Source organism: Chlamydotis macqueenii, chromosome 2 (genome assembly GCF_036417535.1).
Source record: "Chlamydotis macqueenii isolate bChlMac1 chromosome 2, bChlMac1.mat, whole genome shotgun sequence".
Classification (NCBI taxonomy): Eukaryota; Metazoa; Chordata; class Aves; order Otidiformes; family Otididae; genus Chlamydotis; species Chlamydotis macqueenii.
This window is the reverse complement of record NC_141557.1, coordinates 52,781,354-52,799,094: the sequence shown is the minus strand read 5'-3', so window position 1 is coordinate 52,799,094 and position 17,741 is coordinate 52,781,354. Positions and strand designations below refer to the sequence as shown.

At 41.0% G+C, this 17,741-nt stretch overlaps 1 protein-coding gene across 6 annotated transcripts in view; it reads right to left on the bottom strand.

The window, feature by feature from the left end:
- The window catches only part of PDE1C (phosphodiesterase 1C), a 215,521-nt gene that overhangs the window by 80,696 nt on the left and 117,084 nt on the right, over positions 1–17,741 (bottom strand). For all 6 annotated transcript variants that reach the window (XM_086743003.1, XM_086743002.1, XM_086743004.1 and 3 more), the window contains 2 exons: positions 3,321–3,434; positions 100–282 (listed from right to left, as the gene is read on the bottom strand). In XM_086743003.1, the coding sequence (XP_086599129.1) occupies positions 100–282; positions 3,321–3,434 (297 nt within the window). The remainder of the gene's footprint in view (positions 1–99; positions 283–3,320; positions 3,435–17,741) is intronic.

The following is a 17,741-nucleotide window of genomic DNA, read 5'->3' as shown; positions in this document are numbered from 1 at the left end:
CTGGCCTCTCCTCCACCTCCTGTCATTGTGTCATCACATGCTACGGATGCAGTCTGCGGTACCTGGGCAGCTACTAGAACAAATTATATGCTCCTTTACCGTTCCACAAATATCCCAGCTTGTACTGCATGGACAATACTCCTGAATCGGGGTTTTTCCTCCGTCCTTTTGAGCATCATCCCCATTTGCCGCGTGAAGGTAGAAGCCAACCAGTCCCGAACCTCCGAGGGCACAGAGTCGGACTGTATGTCACTGAGCTCATCTTCTGTGTCCAGTAAACGTCTAGAAGAGGAAGGCAAAAGATGGGTAAACAGATTCCCTTGGAGACCACTGCAACATTATTGACAAAAAAAAGAAACTCACATACATTCTAATTAATGTAGCTGTTAAAAGTCTTTGGTTCGTCAGCCTTAATGGAACACAACTGTACAAGTCTTCAATAGATTGTTTATTCTCTTGTATAGTCAAATGTCAGACTGTGAAACTCACTACTAGGCTCACAAACAAGAAGTATCAGCCTTCTGAAGCACAACTACATAATCATCCATTGACTTCCTATCTTCAGCGCACCAATATTCCTGACCTTTCATGCCCTGCTCATGTACAGTCATGTCTAACTTCCCGGTTAGTATCATAGTCCTCTCCTTTCCCCTTCTGGTCATCTGAGGTGACTCTACCAGTGCATTTAGAATGGGGAAATGACATATAACAGAGAGGGGAACTGCTCTGCAACATCTTACCTTTCTACCTTGATCATGACCTGGAGTAAATTTTTTTTTAATTTCAAAGTCTTCATACAAATGAAAAGATTTAACACTATTCAAAAGGAATAGAGGAGTAGGAATTTAGAAACTTTCAGAAAAAAGTGGGACCCAATTATTAGGAAAACATTTCTCCAAGAGAATATGTATTAAATTTATGAGTGCTTTTGATCTCCTCCCCCGCTCCAGGAAACTTAAAGAAGCTTTTAGACCAAGGATTGAAGATCTGCTTTATGCAGAATACAATCCTGAACTTCAAGAGGGCGGACTTTGACTTGTTCAGGACGCTTGTTGCGAGGGTCCCTTGGGAGTCGCTCCTTAAGGATAAAGGGGTCCAGGAAGCCTGGACGCTCCTCAAGATGGAGATCTTAAAGGCACAAGAACAGGCTGTTCCTGAATGCTGTAAGGCGAGCCGTAGGGGAAGAAGACCGGTGTGGATGAACCGGGAACTATTGTTGAGGCTCCGGAAGAAAAAGAGAGTCTATGTCCTCTGCAAGAAGGGACAGGGGAGATTACAAAGAAGTTTCTAAGGTATGCAGGGAGGAAGTTAGGAAGGCAAAAGCTCAGCATGAACTCAGATTGGCCACTGCAGTAAAAGAGAACAAGAAATCCTTTTACAAATGTATCAGTGGTAAGAGAAGAAATAAGGAGCATTTACACCCTTTACTTGATGCAGCGGGGAATGTGATCACTGAGGATAAGGAGAAGGCTGAGGTCCTCAACGCCTTCTTTACTTCTGCCTTTAATAGGCAGATCAGTTATCCTCAGGGCACTTTATGCCCTAATCTGGAAGTCTGGGATGCCAGGCCGAGTACACCCCCTGTGGTACAGGTGGAGACAGTTAGAGAGCTCCTTCTCCATCTGGACTGCCACAAGTCCATGGGACCAGACGGGCTCCATCCTAGGGTGCTAAGGGAGTTGATGGGGGTGATTGCTGAGCCGCTCTCGGCCATCTACCAGCGGTCCTGGTTATCTGGGGAGGTCCCGGAGGACTGGAGGCTTGCCGATGTGACTCCCATCTACAAGAAGGGCCGTAAGGAGGATCCGGGGAACTACAGGCCTGTCAGCCTGACCTCAGTACCTGGGAAAGTTATGGAGCAAATCATCTTGGGTGAGATCACTCGGCATATGAGTGGCATCCAGGGGGTCAGGCCCAGCCAGCACGGGTTCACGAAAGGCAGGTCGTGCTTGACCAACCTCATTTCCTTTTACGACTGGGTGACCAGACTGGTGGATGAAGGAAAGGCTGTTGATGTGGTCTACCTGGACTTCAGCAAGGCCTTTGACACGGTCTCTCACAGTATTCTCCTAGGGAAACTGGCTGCCTGTGGACTGGGTAGGTATACCCTTCTTTGGATAAAGAATTGGCTAGGGGGCCGTGCCCAGCGGGTGGTGGTTAATGGAGTCAAGTCCAGCTGGCAGCCTGTTACAAGTGGTGTCCCCCAGGGGTCGGTACTTGGGCCCATCTTGTTCAATATCTTTATTGATGACCTAGACGAGGGGATTGAGTGTACCCTCAGTAAGTTTGCAGATGACACCAAGTTGGGTGGCGGTGTTGATCTGCCTGAGGGTAGGGAGGCCCTTCAGAGGGATCTGGATAGGCTGGATCACTGGGCTGAGCTGAATGGCATGAGGTTCAACAAGGCCAAGTGTCGGGTCCTGCACTTTGGCCACAATAACCCCATGCAGCGCTATAGGCTCGGAGCTGAGTGGCTGGAGGACTGTGAAGAGGAAAGGGACCTGGGGGTGTTGGTTGATGCTCAGCTGAACATGAGCCGACAGCGTGCCCAGGTGGCCAAGAGGGCCAACGGCATCCTGGCCTGCATTAGAAATAGGGTGGCCAGCAGGAGCAGGGAGGTAATCATCCCCCTGTATTCGGCACTGGTGAGGCCGCACCTTGAGTATTGTGTTCAGTTTTGGGCCCCTCACTACAAGAAAGACATTGAAGCCCTGGAACGTGTCCAGAGAAGGGCAACAAAGCTGGTGAGGGGTCTGGAGCACAAGTCTTATCAGGAGCGGCTGAGACAGTTGGGATTGTTTAGTCTGAAGAAGAGGAGGCTCAGGGGAGACCTCATTGCACTCTATAGCTTCCTGAAGGCAGGTTGTGATGAACAGGGGTTTGGCCTCTTCTCCCAGGCAACAAGCAGGACCCGAGGAAATGGCCACAAGTTGTACCAGAGGAGGTTTAGATTGGACTTGAGGAAAAACTTTTTCTCTCAAAGAGTGGTAAGGCACTGGAACGGCCTGCCCAGGGAGGTGGTGGAGTCTCCGTCCCTGGCAGTGTTCAAGAGGTGGCTTGATGAGAAGCTACAGGATATGGTTTAGTAGCTGTGGCAGCAATGGTAGTGGGAAGACGGTTGGACTAGATGATCTTATAGGTCCCATCCAACCATGTGATTCTATGATGATTCTATGATTCAATATTTTAACGATTAAAAACATGGTGTCTGTGAGTAATAAATCTTGGCTAAAACAACTTTCCCAACCAATATGTAAATTAAAATTTGGTGTTATTGGTACTGGATATAAGAAGAGTGCTGATGTCTGTAGTTAACTCACCTAGTTTCGTCAATGTATACTGACTCAAGAACAGTCGCAGCATATTCCAAATTCTTCTTTAGGTCTACAACTGAAGCTTCCCCTCTCTCTAACTGCTTTACCAAAGATCGCAATCTAGAGAAAAGGAAAACAGAAATCTGATTAGAGCAAAGATAAATAGGTTTGAGAAGAACTGTCAGTTCAAAACTAGATCCGGCATGAGACCTAGCATACATGATTGGCAAGTGAAAACTTTCGGAAGTCTAAGATTCTTTAATCCATACACAAGAAGCCAAAGAAAATAACTTTTCAAAGATCAGTCACTATGACGCCAGGCAAACATCACATTACATTTAGGCTCAAATAGTTCAGCAAGTTATGACTGTCCTCTACTCATACTGAAATAAGTGAAAATAGAAATCACTTGGAATTTAACACAGAAGCTAAGAGAAGGCAACTTCATTCCAACCATAAGAAAGGAACTAACTTCTTGAGTAGTATCAGTTGACAAATGTCAGCCATTTATGATGATTGGTGTACACATATGCAAAATTGTATTAAAGTGCATTTAGAAATACTATTGCAGAAACATTATACAAGGTTAGGAAATGCTACAATTTTCATTAGATCAAGAGGTCACCCTTAGACTATCTCATCTATATTAAACAGAACTCATGGAAGTTTTTTATCAAGTTATTATTGGGTGGAGGGGGAAACAGACTTTTTGAAAACAAAAAATTGTGCAGAAAATGTCTCATATATCAAAGAATTAATATATTTGTGCAATTTTCTTTTGTCTTTTCCTCTCCTTCACTCTACTTTCCGTGGCAAATTAGAAAAAAAAAAAGGAAAGAAAGAGGAGAAGAAAATGTAAAAGTAAAATCTAAATATTTCAAACAATCTAGAATGTACATGCTTACAATTAGGAGAAGAAAAGTATCATTCCTTTAAAAAGACAATGGGATATATATTTGACATGTTAAAACATTTTTGTGAATGTCTTCATCCTTGTCAAACAGCAGTTAAATAAACATTCAAATATACATTTAAGAGTCTAGCAGAAATCACAAGTTGTTAATTTGTGCTGTTCAAGATGCAAAAATGTGGAGGAGCAGTCATGTTATCTAAAATTTGTCTTCTACTTACAGGACTACTATTCCTCTGGTTTTCTACAGTCCATTGAGAAAAACAACCTTTTCCACAAAGTAATTCAGAGCTAGAGCCCAATATAGGTGCCTGCTCTCACTTTTTTAACAGTACTGGGAGCCCAATCTCCTACATTGGACATGTGCATGAAGCTCTTAAAATGAAGTGAGTATCTGTATTCCCTCGCTAGCACAATGGCCCTCTGGCATCAGTGCTTTCAGGAAGAATCAAGTGTCCACGGGGCTGTATTTCATGGCAGAGCTGAGGACCAGTCAGTCTGCCCATGTGCACTGCACCAACAGCTCTTTCCAACTGGGTTTCCTCCCCTCCTCCCCTACCCTTTCCCCACATATACACAGTGAGACTGTAGAGAACAAAAATAATAAAAAATATCAATTGTTCTTCTGGCTAGGCCACATAAATGCCACTTCTACTGACAGTGGTACTGCTGACATACAGGTACATATTTAGCTTTACAAAAGAATCTTGAGCAAGAGGTGGACCCTCCATCTCCAGGAAGATTAACTCATCCACTTGCCGGCAGTCGAAAAACAGAAGTATTGTTCAATACTTCATCCCTGATGTGAGAGTGGAGATGGAAACATAACTGAACATTGAACACAACTCTTCTCATCTCTGTAAGGCAGGTGGAGAGCATTCAACTGTGCCAGCACATTTCCCTCCAACCCTGGAACCCAGCTCAGGGAATCCATGGAGCAACCTCTGCCCCATGGAAGAATAAACATGGCCTGGTGCTCCCACATCCCTCTTCTGTCTAACTGCACCACCAGGCGTGAGCAGCATGCATTGTGTTTGATGCGCAGAGCTAGGAAAGGTGCTCCCCCACCTTTCAGGTTGATTCCAGCCTCAGGCAGCACATGTGGAAGACGAATTAATTTCTTCCTAGAGCCAAACCATTGATCTCTCCTACCCAATCCCAGCTTTTCAACTGCTGTAAAGTCTGCAAAGCTGCATGGCTAGTCTCTGCATTTATTTTCAAATCCAGGAAGGGAGGAAGAGAAAAAAACAAATCAACTTTCACGTCCAAACAGTAAGCAATGGTTCATACGTCTCCTCCTTCCTTCATCCCATGTGTGGTGAGTCCACAGAAATGATCCCTTAACGAGTTACCAGAGACTCCTACAGAGTTAATATTGTAGGAGGAACATTATCTTTGATTCTTCCTGCCTTTTATTCCATTGATGTAAGTACCCGGCAGCTCTATGCCACAAGTCATTCATGTTCAATAATAGCACAGTGAGTAACGGTTGCTTCATGGCACCAACATTCATCATCGAAGAAGATTATGCAGAGTACTGTGTGCATCAATCATTTGGAAAAACAGAAGTACTGTTGTTATAACAAAACCTTGTAACACGATCAGTCGCTCTCATGTGAAAAAAAAATTACACTGTCTTTGTCTTATCATCCATTATCTATAACTATTTCAGATTCATTGAGTCACAGCAGCTGCTGCCAGTTAACTTTACTAAACAAGAGCCCAGTGATAGTTTGTCTTTAATGCATTCTATGTATCTCTATTTTTTTGTAATAGACCTAAATGCAATCATAGAGTTAAGGCCAGGCTGTCTCACTGAAGGGTATCCAGACAAATTTATTAGCTGAAAAATTCTGTTTCAGGGTAGCTGAAGTAATTCTGGAATTCAATAAAATTTTCTAAACCATTTTGACTGAAATAAAAACATTACCACGAACTTTTAATATGTTTTATTTTTAGGAGCTTGTATTAAAGCAATGAAAGCAGAGGGCAAGATGCTGACTTCCTATCTTTACTCCATGGGCTAGTCACTGCAGCAAGTGAGTAGGGTTCAGTCACATTCACCATTTCACAGGAGAATGCCGAGTCTGTCAGCCTACTGACTAAAAGAAACATCCTGACATAATTATCATAATCCATTTAAGGAACTCAGTTCATAATTTACTTTGCTTTTACTGTTAACTGTCTGTTTTGTATGAACAAAAGGTTTTTTTCAACCAAAGCACATTTTGTTCTTTTCTAAAAAGCTCATTACAGACTGATCAAAACCTAAATTTTCATTGTTTCTTTTTTTTTGTTTCCTTTTTCTTTCAAGTTCAGATCTACCAGACCTAGTTGAAGCCCATGGAGCTAGCTGTAGGAGAAGCAGCCAGTTCCTAGGATTTGCAGGCCAGAAGGGAGGTGTTAGCCATTTCCAATATTAAGCTGTCTTAAGACCATGGCACATTCCACAAGTGAGCCAGGCTGTAGGTAAGCCTACAGTTTCTCAAATTAGGGTAATCAGCACAGCAGTTACAAACAACTGATTGGTCACATAATACTAGCTCTAAATCTAGTCGTTTAATTATACTAAGATACAGCTAATTCTTTTCTTAATGAGATTTCCAAGGGAAGCTATTCCTCTGGTCTGCAAATTCTCTGTGAACATGTGCCAAATATTATGGAAAAAGTCTGAGAACCTTTGTTCTACGCACAGCTATTTGACATTTTAGTCCTTGGAATAAGCCCTTAACTGCCCAAAGGAAAAGCCTAGACCTGAGCACTGCTATGCATTTTAACTTCCTCTGACCCCACAGGGAGCTCAAGTAGGTCTAAAGTCTTGGAAAAATGGCTAGACCACTTCCAGAATACAGCCTCCTGCACTGCCCTTCCCAGAGAAATATCTGTATGCACCCACTGTAAAAACCCCTGAGAGTATCTGCAAGTAATCCCACTAAATTCAGCAGAGAAATAAATTTGTGTGTGTTGGGTCCTCAGTGAAGGTGAGAGGTTATCCGAAGTGCACACTGTTCCACAGCCTCTCTCCTACTCTTTTTAATGTTTCCCTAAAATACTAGCTATCGTAAAATTCAGGGAGATAGAAAGCAAATTTCTAGAAACTGGGCAACGGAACTGAGTCCATAAAAGTTACACAGCTCAAAGACTCAAAGCCACTTTAGATCCAAACTGAATAACAAGAAAAAGTGAAGTTCTTTTCAGCATGTTCTTGAAATGTAAGATTTCTGAGTAACTGCTCCAAGCATTCTCCTCTGTGTTATAAATAAAAAAGTATCTGTGTACAAATATTTATCTCCTTAGCCAGAGGGCTTGCTTTTATGCTGTCGATTTTTTTAAAAAATAGAATTACATATCACTGCAGAGAAGATTAACACCACTGCAGCCTGGATACCAGTCAGCTTCAATTAACATGCAAAGCACTCGTATTGTCTGAATACTTGAGGCAAGTTCCTTCAACTGGTGTAAAGTCTGCAAAGCTGCGTGGCTAGTCTCCGCATTTATTTTCGGAGCTTTATGACTGTGATTCACTACACATTTTCAACAGTACAACTCAATCTTTTCCTCCAAAAATGATTCTTATACTATTGGGCCACCTGAGGAAAAAAAAAAACTACTTTGAATGCACACTAAAAATTAAAAACAAAAAATTCTAATATCCTTACAGATTATCAAGGATGGAATATTTATCCCTGTTTTCCTCTATATTAACAGCTAAACATTTTGATATTGACAATTGAACCTGATTAATATCTTGTCTCAACCATGATAACCTACCACCTGACAGGTGAGGTTTGTAGAAAGCAGAGATTTTTCATTATAGCTGGGAAAAGAGGGCAAGTTATTGAACATAGCACTGCTAGAGCTGCTTAAGTACTCTCTTGAGAGTACTTTCAACAGTTGTCACTAACTGAGATCAAAAGCTATTCACAAGCCTCTACTACATCTGATAAGAGTTTTATTAAGAAAACTTCTTATCAAAACTAAGCCCTGTCCACATAGCGAAGGCCCTCACCAGAGAGGGGAACTGAAGTGATTGCGCTTGGTCCCTTTTAACACATAATGAAATTAGAGATCCCAGAGCTCAGGTGATAGACTGAGGGAATAATCTTTGATAAGTCAGTCCTAAAGAACAATTTGGTGGGAAAATGGACTTGTACGCTCGACTAGAAGATCCTCATGAGTAGATTATTTGCCTGAGTTGTGAGTTCAAAAGTTTACTACAGATATGAATCAGAGGAAATTATTCAAAGCTTGCTGTCTCCCATCTGAGGAGGAGGAGCGGAAGGTAGATGTGGTCCACACTACACCAAAAAAGGGTTTTGGATTTATCTTTCTGCAAAATATGAAAATGTTCTGAAAAACTTCAAGAGACTGAAGCAACATTAGAACTTCTCCCACCCTCGCCAGCTAGCTGAAATGAGTTATTGGCTTCCTGCTGCAATAACCCCAGAAAAGATGTGTCAGTCTTACTTCCTTTCAAAGATGTATTTAGTTCATACACACAAATAGAGAAAACCTTTTCATAACACTAAATCATTTCACAGCTACAGCTATACATGAGAATGTCCTTTCTCAACTCTTGTGAGAGTTTTACTGATGTACCAAGTTTTACTGATATACCAAGAACATACAGTAGAATAAAGTTTTGTACAGAGAAACGAATTTTATGGATACCTGACAAAAAAAAATAGTGTATGTAGCTACGAAACATCGGGTTTCATATCCTGAATGATGCTTTCATATCCCAAGAGAGAATCAGTTCTTACTATTCCTCAAGTTTCCAAAGCTTTGGAATCAACTTTTAAAATTTAAGTAAAAGTTTCCTTAAGCAAACAATATCCCATTGCATTCAATATAATTCTGGCACTGCACTCCATAAGCAAACAGTTTGGGGGTTCCCTCTAAACATAAAGGATCCTGTAACACATTCCATGACAAATCAGGTTTCCTCTCATAGCCTCTCCCTATTCTTATAAAGTAACTTTGTGCTGTTCAGGTATTTCCTTCAGTCTCAAATGTCACCAACTTTAAGTGGAAGTGTGCATACTCTAAAAGGTGTTGTAGTTGGATATTGGAAAAGAATGCAAGCTGCTACTTCCATATAAAGAACCATTTCTAATAATCTTGCCATGATTAATGCTTAGATAAACATTATTTTCCACTAAATATTGCCAGCATTAAATTCAGTACGGGACATTCACAGTTCCGTTCATCACAGAGTTTCCCAAGCAAAAACTGTCACAAAATGAGACTGACCCCCGTTACAGTAAGATCCTTCAGAGTTTTCTGCAGACAAAAAGAACGTCATTACAATCAGACAGTAGTGAGGAACACTTTCAGCTTCAGCAAATCCTTGTCACTGACTCGGGGTGTGGGGGGGGTATGAATAAGAGGCACCTTCTGCTATCAGTCTGTGTTTATGTGGCTTTTGTTAGTCAAATTACCCCCATGTAATGAAAAACAAGAGAATGATTTCAAAGACAACTCATTTGTGACAACGTTCTTTTGACAGCGAGCTCAAATTGCTTTTTTAAAAAACCTAAATAAATAAAATCAACCACAAGCTTTAGAAATTAACAAAATAATAATAATCAGAAGTAGATCTGATTGCATAAATGCCAGCCTTAGTTTACACACAGAAAAAGACCAAGGGTCACTCCTACAGGCTGGAAAGACCAACATCTGCTGAACTGAACAACAAAACCCTGCCTTCTGATCTACCCAACATTCTTCACCCTGCTCTTGAAAACCACCATAATTACTGGTAGGAAATTCACTAATAAGTTTGAGAAATAGATGTTCACTGTGCAGTGAACCGTTTTTCTATTCAAGAATTGCTACACAGAAACAGGTATGCATCTGCTATCTCAATATAATGTAGAAACTCAACACATCTGATATTCTGGGGACATACCAGAGTTAGACAACATGGGCAGACCAGCTAAGCAGCAAGTGCATAGAAGCTCTGTCAGATGCCCCATGACAGTATCTCACTGCCTGCTAGGGTGTAAAGAAACTGCAAAGCAAATGTACACGATATTTAACACTTCCCAAAAATATGCAGAGCAGACTGCACATGGTTATGCAGCAAAATTCACGTGTGCACTAGTGTCAATCAACTGGGTGGACAGATGCCTCCACAGTTCGCATAGCAGACCCTTTGATGCTCCACTCAAATAGTGAATTGGTGGGAGGGGTACAGCACACACAGAAAGTAATCCAGGAGCTCACCATGTCTTTTCACAACAGTCAGCAGGTATGATTCATTCCACAGTCTGCCACACCTTAGCCTAAGGCTCTGCATATATAGTACATGTGAGCCACCAAGGAAAAGACACAACCTAGAAAGCCAGCTCCAGCAGTAATCCTCAGAACACAACCAAAAATAGAGTAACTGGCAGCCTGTGACTCAATGGATTTGTATTAGGCTGGATATTTATCTTCTGCCACTGCTTTTGTATAGAAAAATGCAAGAAACAACATCCAGAGGAAGAAAAACATATGTCTGCAAGGAGCAATCACTGAAACACAGAGCATTGCTACACTGGTATTTCTCATCAGAAGAAATTACAAGCAATTTCCCAAGTAATTGTTTTGCCTTCCTCATGTTTCCTGAAATATCCTTCTTCCTTTGAATGAAAAAAAAATAAAAATTCAAGTAATCAATTAAGTTTGTATTATTTAGAAGCATGAAAATGCAACAATTTTAAGTTCAGTGGCCCTGGTAGGAGGTGAATGGCTTGTTTCAACTCACCTTAAGTCAAATAAGCTTTTGACCACATTAGCCAACTATAAGTGAAATCATATGTAGTTTATATTTTCACTTAACAGTCATAATTCCTTCACGACTATTACAAGAAAATAAGTCCTGTGCTGAAAACATTAGCAAACTTTGGCTTAGTGAAGGGTTTTCAATACAACAACAGCCTAAGCAATTCCTCAGCACCAAGTCCTTTGAATTACCTTGTCTCCATCTCCAGCTACTGAAAATTTCTACAGGACATTCTCTTTTTATATGCAAACACTCTTCACATTCTCAGGTTCTGAATTTTGGGAACTGAGTCAGATAATATAAGCAGTAAAAAGCCTTAATGTGGGTAAAATTGTGATGTCAGAGTCTTTGGTGATGAGGTCATTAGATGTTTTGGTCATGGGTGTTTTTTTCATTCAAGTTAACTACCTCCCCTATCACTAACCTTTTATAGAAATCAGGGAGACACATGTTCATGGAAGTCACTGGAGATGGATAGCCAGGACGAATCACCTTCAAAAGCTGCCTGTCATATATTTAGTCAGGAAAGGGTGCACTGCCTTTTTGATATGTCCTCCTTCCCCCACTAGTGACAGAAATAAGCTAAAAAATGAGCTTAGGCAGTGTTGTAGTTTAGCCCCAGTCGGGACCAAGCTACACAGTTTTTCACTCACTCTCCCCACCCTCTGAAAGTATGGAGGAGAGAAAATAAAACAAAAAGCTCGAGGTTTGAAATAAGGACAGGGAGAGATCATTCAAGTTACCATTACGAGCAAAACAGACTCGACATGGGGAAAACTATTTAAATTTAGTATTAATAAAACCAAAGCAGGATAATAAGAAAGAGAACGAAATACTAACTTCCCACCACTCCTCCCTCTTCCCAAGCTTAACTTAATTTCAAATTATCTCTACCTCCTTTGTCGCCCTGAGCAGCACAGAAGCAGAATAGGGAATGGAGGTTGTGGTCACTCCTTCCTCCTTGGGGGAGGAACTCCTCACACTGCTCCCCTGCTCCAGCATGGGGTCCCTTCCCATAGGCTGCAGTCCTTCACAAACTGCTCTGGCGTGGGGTCCTTTTCCACGGGGTGCAGTCCCTCCAGAACAGCCACACTCTCCTTTGGGCGTCTGCCTGCCATGGTGTGGGTTCCTCCAAGGGCTGCAGGTGGATCTCTGCTCCTCCGTGGGCCTCCATGGGCTGCAGGGGGACAGCCTGCTCCACCATCGTGCTCATCACCACAGGCTGCAGGGGAATCTTGGCCAGGAGCCGCATTACTCCTTCCTTCCTTCTTCACTGACCTTGGTGTCTGCAGCCAGTCCTCTCAGAAGAAATTCTTCACAATCAGCTCAGACAGACGCCTCTCAGGTTCTCTTCACATCTCATCTCCTCTTCACTTCTTGCAGCCAGGCTGGGCCGAGTCAGGCCCAGTTGGCTGCCTGGCGGGAGGCCAGAGGGTGAGGCTTGCAAGGCCCACGAGGCTCATGCCTCCCCATCTCTGCCCCTGCTTCTGCTTCTTCACTCCTTTTCTTTTTTAAAAATTATTTCCCCCTTCTTAAATCTGTTATCACAGAGGCGTTTTCACTGTTGCCAATTAGTTTGGCCCTGGCCAGTGGCAGGTCTGCCCTAGAGCTGGCCAGGTCTACGGGACAAAGGGGAAACTTCTAGCAGCTTCTTGCAGAAGCTGCCACCATAGCTCCCTCATTACACAAAACCAGGACAGTTATCATGGTTTCAGACAGCTAAGATGAGGTCAGATTACTCTTGTCACTGAATAAATTGAGAGCTGAACAAGGGTAATTTCAGATGTGGGAGAGAAAGAAAGGCTGCTATATTCTGTTTTCACAACTAGCCACCTTCTAACTGGTGTTTCCCAAAATAAGCTTTCCTTTTGGCGAACTACTTCTTTTTGGGACACTAGAGTGAATTCGTTTTTTGGGGAAACCCATAGGATCACTGCATTTGTTGAAAATGAGATCCAAAGACAGCCAATGAAGTCTCCTAGAATGAAGTCTTTCTAAATCATTGCTGCCTTGTATAAAAAACTACCTCAGTTATAAGATGTCGGCCACAAATCCGACAATTTTTAATTTGCGTCTTTAAAAACTGATACCTGAAATGAACCATCTGAATTTGCAATTGAGGCAACTAACACATACTGTCAGTTTAGTGTTGGTACATCCAATGATGCATTCTCCTTTGTTTCATACAGATGGAATCTTTTTCTTTGAAACCACAATTATCACATTTCTGGGTCCTTGAACAAGGTCATTCTTCCAAACGATACTAGCAGATTGCTTTGTGCAGATCTGAATGTCAGCACTCCACACTGGCTCTCTATTTAATGCTCACTGTGGAGATCAGGGAGAAGTTCAACGGATAATTTCAAAATATTTAATTGTAACCTTAGTTCTCCCCCATCTGTTACCATTAAAATATCCATGGGCAGAAAGTCTGCAATTATCTCATCCTTTCCAGTTCATAAATTCAATTACATTCCAGAGCTGCTTTTAGGAAACCACAGGGCAGTTCGGCAAGTGCAGATCAGAGTCCACATGCAGTGTGAAGTTCAGGCAAGAATATGTCCCTGCCTGGTCTTCAGAAATGCCCAGGAACCACAAGCAGGAGAAGTGGTTCCCAGGCTGCTTCCTTTCAGATCACCTTCAGCACTTCCCAAGACCCAGATGAAGACTACATCTCACTTATATCACATCACCTATGGCAAGGGACAGGCACAGATCAATGGCAAATTCCCTCAGACCTCAACACTCTTTTCTGGGGTTGGCAAACTTCTGCTTACTCTAATGGACCCCTAAGTCCTTCTGGATACCTAAGGCAGCTGTATGCTCTTGAAGTCATAATCACTGACACCATTAGAGACAGGCCAGTTGATATTAGCCAAAGATTTTGTGCTATATAGAAATTTATATTTATAAAGCATTTTCTTATGAACAATACATATTACACAGATGCTAACTTTAATTTTTGCTGTCATCAGAGGTAAGTCATTGATAAAACATTTCAGATTTTGTTTAATTCTAAATTGGCATAAATGGCAAATATTCAGATTTCTTGTTAAAAATTTCAACCATTTCCTTTATATTTAAAGACACATACCCTTCCTGGGTAGACTTTGGATACCTAGCCACTGAGGTATTTAGATACATTAAAGATGTGGAACCTCACTTTTCTGCCTCTGGTTTCCATTCAGGACAACATGCTTACCAGAAATATTAGAGTCAATTGATTGACAATATTTACACAGCTCATTTGCTGGTCTAAAAATCAGAAAAATGAGCTGAGTCAGTACTAAAATTTTACTTATTACCATATTAAAGCTCTGCCATGCACTTTTTGTAGCCTGAAGAAATCACTCTGAAAGGTCACTAGTTCACCATGCTTCTCTGGTAATACTAGCATGTGCATTTCTTAGCTCAGATACTTAATATGCCTTTTCTCAATATACAGTTTACCCTTTTAACAAATATTGTTAAAAGCAAGCCGTTGTTCTCCTAAAGCCCATGACATTTGCATTAAACTTCAAAATCATTTCCCTCTTGGCAGCTGCAAGTCGGCCAGTCTATACTTCTACAAAACAAGCCCATTCTTTCTACTCTTAATTATCTTTCTTTTGAGGGAAGCATTCCCAAAGTCAGCAGTAAACATACCCTTGTCTTTTGCTAAAGGCTGGAAAACCAATGCTGTTGCCAACTTTTAGCTGCACACGATGAAGGTGTTGAGCTAGATATTTGCCATGCCAGGAATTTTTAACAACCTGGGCACTTATCTGGAGAACCACAGTCTTGGAAGAGAAATGGCAAGAAGAGGCAATTATAAAATGAAAGCTGGAGGTTGCCAAGCCACAAATTGTAACAAAAAATAATTTAGATAGGGTCCCACTCATGTTTTTTTGGAATGTAAATGATGCAGAATAGTCCTCCATACAGTGGTCTTTATTAATACCCTGGTAGTTTGGACTTTGCATTGCAGACTACTTCCTTGTTTACTTTGATTACCAGCCTGGCTAATAGATCCAGGTGTACTGTGGCTAACCACTACTGGCCTTTCAAACCTGTATGTTTGCTAATATGCAAGGAATTGGACTTACCCCAAAACCACAATCTGGCCACTGTAGCACTGATGGTTAAAATAAGTCCAGGTGAAAGCAAATTTCTGAACCATGCTCATTTCTCCACGACTACATGTCCTATTTAGAGATGGACTCAAAAAGGCTATGCAAGCATCCCAGGAAGTCCATTCTAAGAATATATCATGCTCTCTTTTTTTGTTTGGTGGAATCTTACTTCCTTATTTTAATTGCAGTAACTCACCTCTCCTTTACAGAGCCATAAAAAAGGAGTGAGAATGGCTGCTCCAGCTGGTACAAATTACCAATTGCAAATGCTATGGAAAAACCTCAAGATTCCATGAAATTCAACAACCTGATGGGTCAAAAGGGCAATTAGCCAAATTTGGAAAGCATGATTTGGAAATGACCTTTTGGGGGAAAACAATCTTTGGAAATGGATGGCTTGTTCATTGTAGTACAAAAAAGAATAGCTGGTAGAAATAAAGTAATGCAAAGTTTGCACCAAAAATTGTGAAAAGAAGTTGTGTGCAGCTGACAGAATGGTAAATTGTAGGAAACACTTTTAATTCATGGCTGTTCATGTAAGAATAAAAAAAAAATGCCCAAGATTTCATGCATGCACTTTGTGGAACATGAACAAAGCACTTCAAAAACATCTGTTTGAAATAACCCAAGGTTAGAAAGGGGAGCAGCACTAAAAAAAGCCTTTGAATAGTGATAATGAGAAAAAGATGCAACAAAGAACAACAGGAAACTTGCAAAGATCATTTATTAAAAGAAACTTCTTGCACATATTATTATAGTGTTTACAAGGGCATATGTCTCCCATCTCCATTTCCTGCATGCACTGTTGGATTCCACATACCGTGCAGGAGTGTCATGGGGTTGCAGGTATCTGCAGACCAATTGGTTTTGCTTTCCTGCTGTAGAGGCACTAAGCACTTCATCTGTACTCGCTACTGCAATACCCAAACACCCTCCTGCCTCAGGCTCTGACTGAAGGAAGTATTAGCTCCTAAATTACCCTTTTGCAGATAAATGTTTTCACATTTTTCTTGGTAATTTTTCATTCCTCAAATATTATTATACAGACACAATAAATATGGATTAGCTTGAAGTCTTGGCACCAATACGATCTTGTTTCTGCCTATCCGCCCCTTTCCTTCCTGCTTTCCTCTCTCACGCTCAATTTTGGCTCTATCATGACTAGCTGAAATTTCACCATCAGCATCTCAGTGATTTGCTTTGCTTGACCTTCCTGAGGCCTATTTCTGCATTACGTCAATAAAATTGCACAACATCATTAGTAATGCAAAATGTGACAAACAGATACTGAAGCTGTCCAAAGCTCTTTTATTTTGCCATCCATCCCCTTCCTTGGATGATACGAAGCACTCAGATGGCCACAACATGGATGCCAAGAGGTTCATTCTAGCTAAAAAAATGTCTGAGGACCTTCTGCTCAATAATGATGAAGGAAAGCTTTGCAAATACTGTGTCAAATGGCAATAGCATGGTAGTATCAGAGGAAAGGGAAGGGAAAGGGAAGGGATGTGGATCAGGACAGCCAGTTATTTTAAAACAATCATGCTAAACACTACAGTAAATAAGAAATTTGTGCAAGTTACTGAATTATTAAAGATCATTTTCATCTTCTTCTAATAGACCAAAACTTTTGAAGGCATACCGAGCTTGCCTTTTCACAGTTTTGTCCAATTTATGCTATCAGTGGTCATCGTTCCACCCTCCCCCGCCAAGGAAATTTGCTTTGAGAAGTTGCCTCTAAACTTGCCATTGACAAGCAGAAAGGCTGGAAAAACTCATAAAATGCCAACAAAAGTTCTACTGTTAGAAAAATTGACCACAAAATTCACATTCATGGATTAAAACAGAAGCGGGGGGTAGGGGACTGATTTTGAACATTGTGCTGTTTTGACTTAGGATTCACACAAATCTAGTCATAACTGATGCTCTGAAGGTATATAAAAAATAATCAATTTCATATGGTATTCCTCAACTTCAACCAACACTAAACAGACAATAAAAGCTCTTGTAGTTTCTTTCCTATGTAAACATTGCTCATTTTTCAAAATTAAAAAATTACATAGCTACATTTGCAATATCTTCCTGTCTTTGACACTTTTTCTAAAATTGCATAAGAAAAGATGGACAGGAATTTAAACACTGAAGTACAAAGAGAGCTATCCCCATAATCAGTTGTATAAAATAACTGAAGAGGAAGAAAAAAAAGGAAAAAGTTAATAAAAACATAGCAACAAGCTTTAGTAAATTTAAACAAACTTGCAATACTTCTCTACCATTTGCAGTATTGAACAACTTGTGTAAAATAAAAAACTTTTAAAGTTTTAGGAGATAACTAGGCAAGAAAATGCTCTATGTAAATATTTACCCTTACACTGTTGTCAGCATCAGAGGTGTGTGAAAAGTGAACACCTGAGAAAACTTTAGGTTGAAAGGAAGAGGGCTAAAGAGTGTTACTGGGAAGGAAGAGGCTAGAACTGTACCTGTGCTGTTCCCAGAACAATTTGAAAAGGGGCAGCAAAACTACATGTGGAAGCCCAGAATTAATTGATGAAATTATAAGCTAGACACAAATCGCAATTTCTTTACTTAAAAAAGCACTCTGGAAAGTTTTCTAACCCTAGCTCTAGCATTCCTTC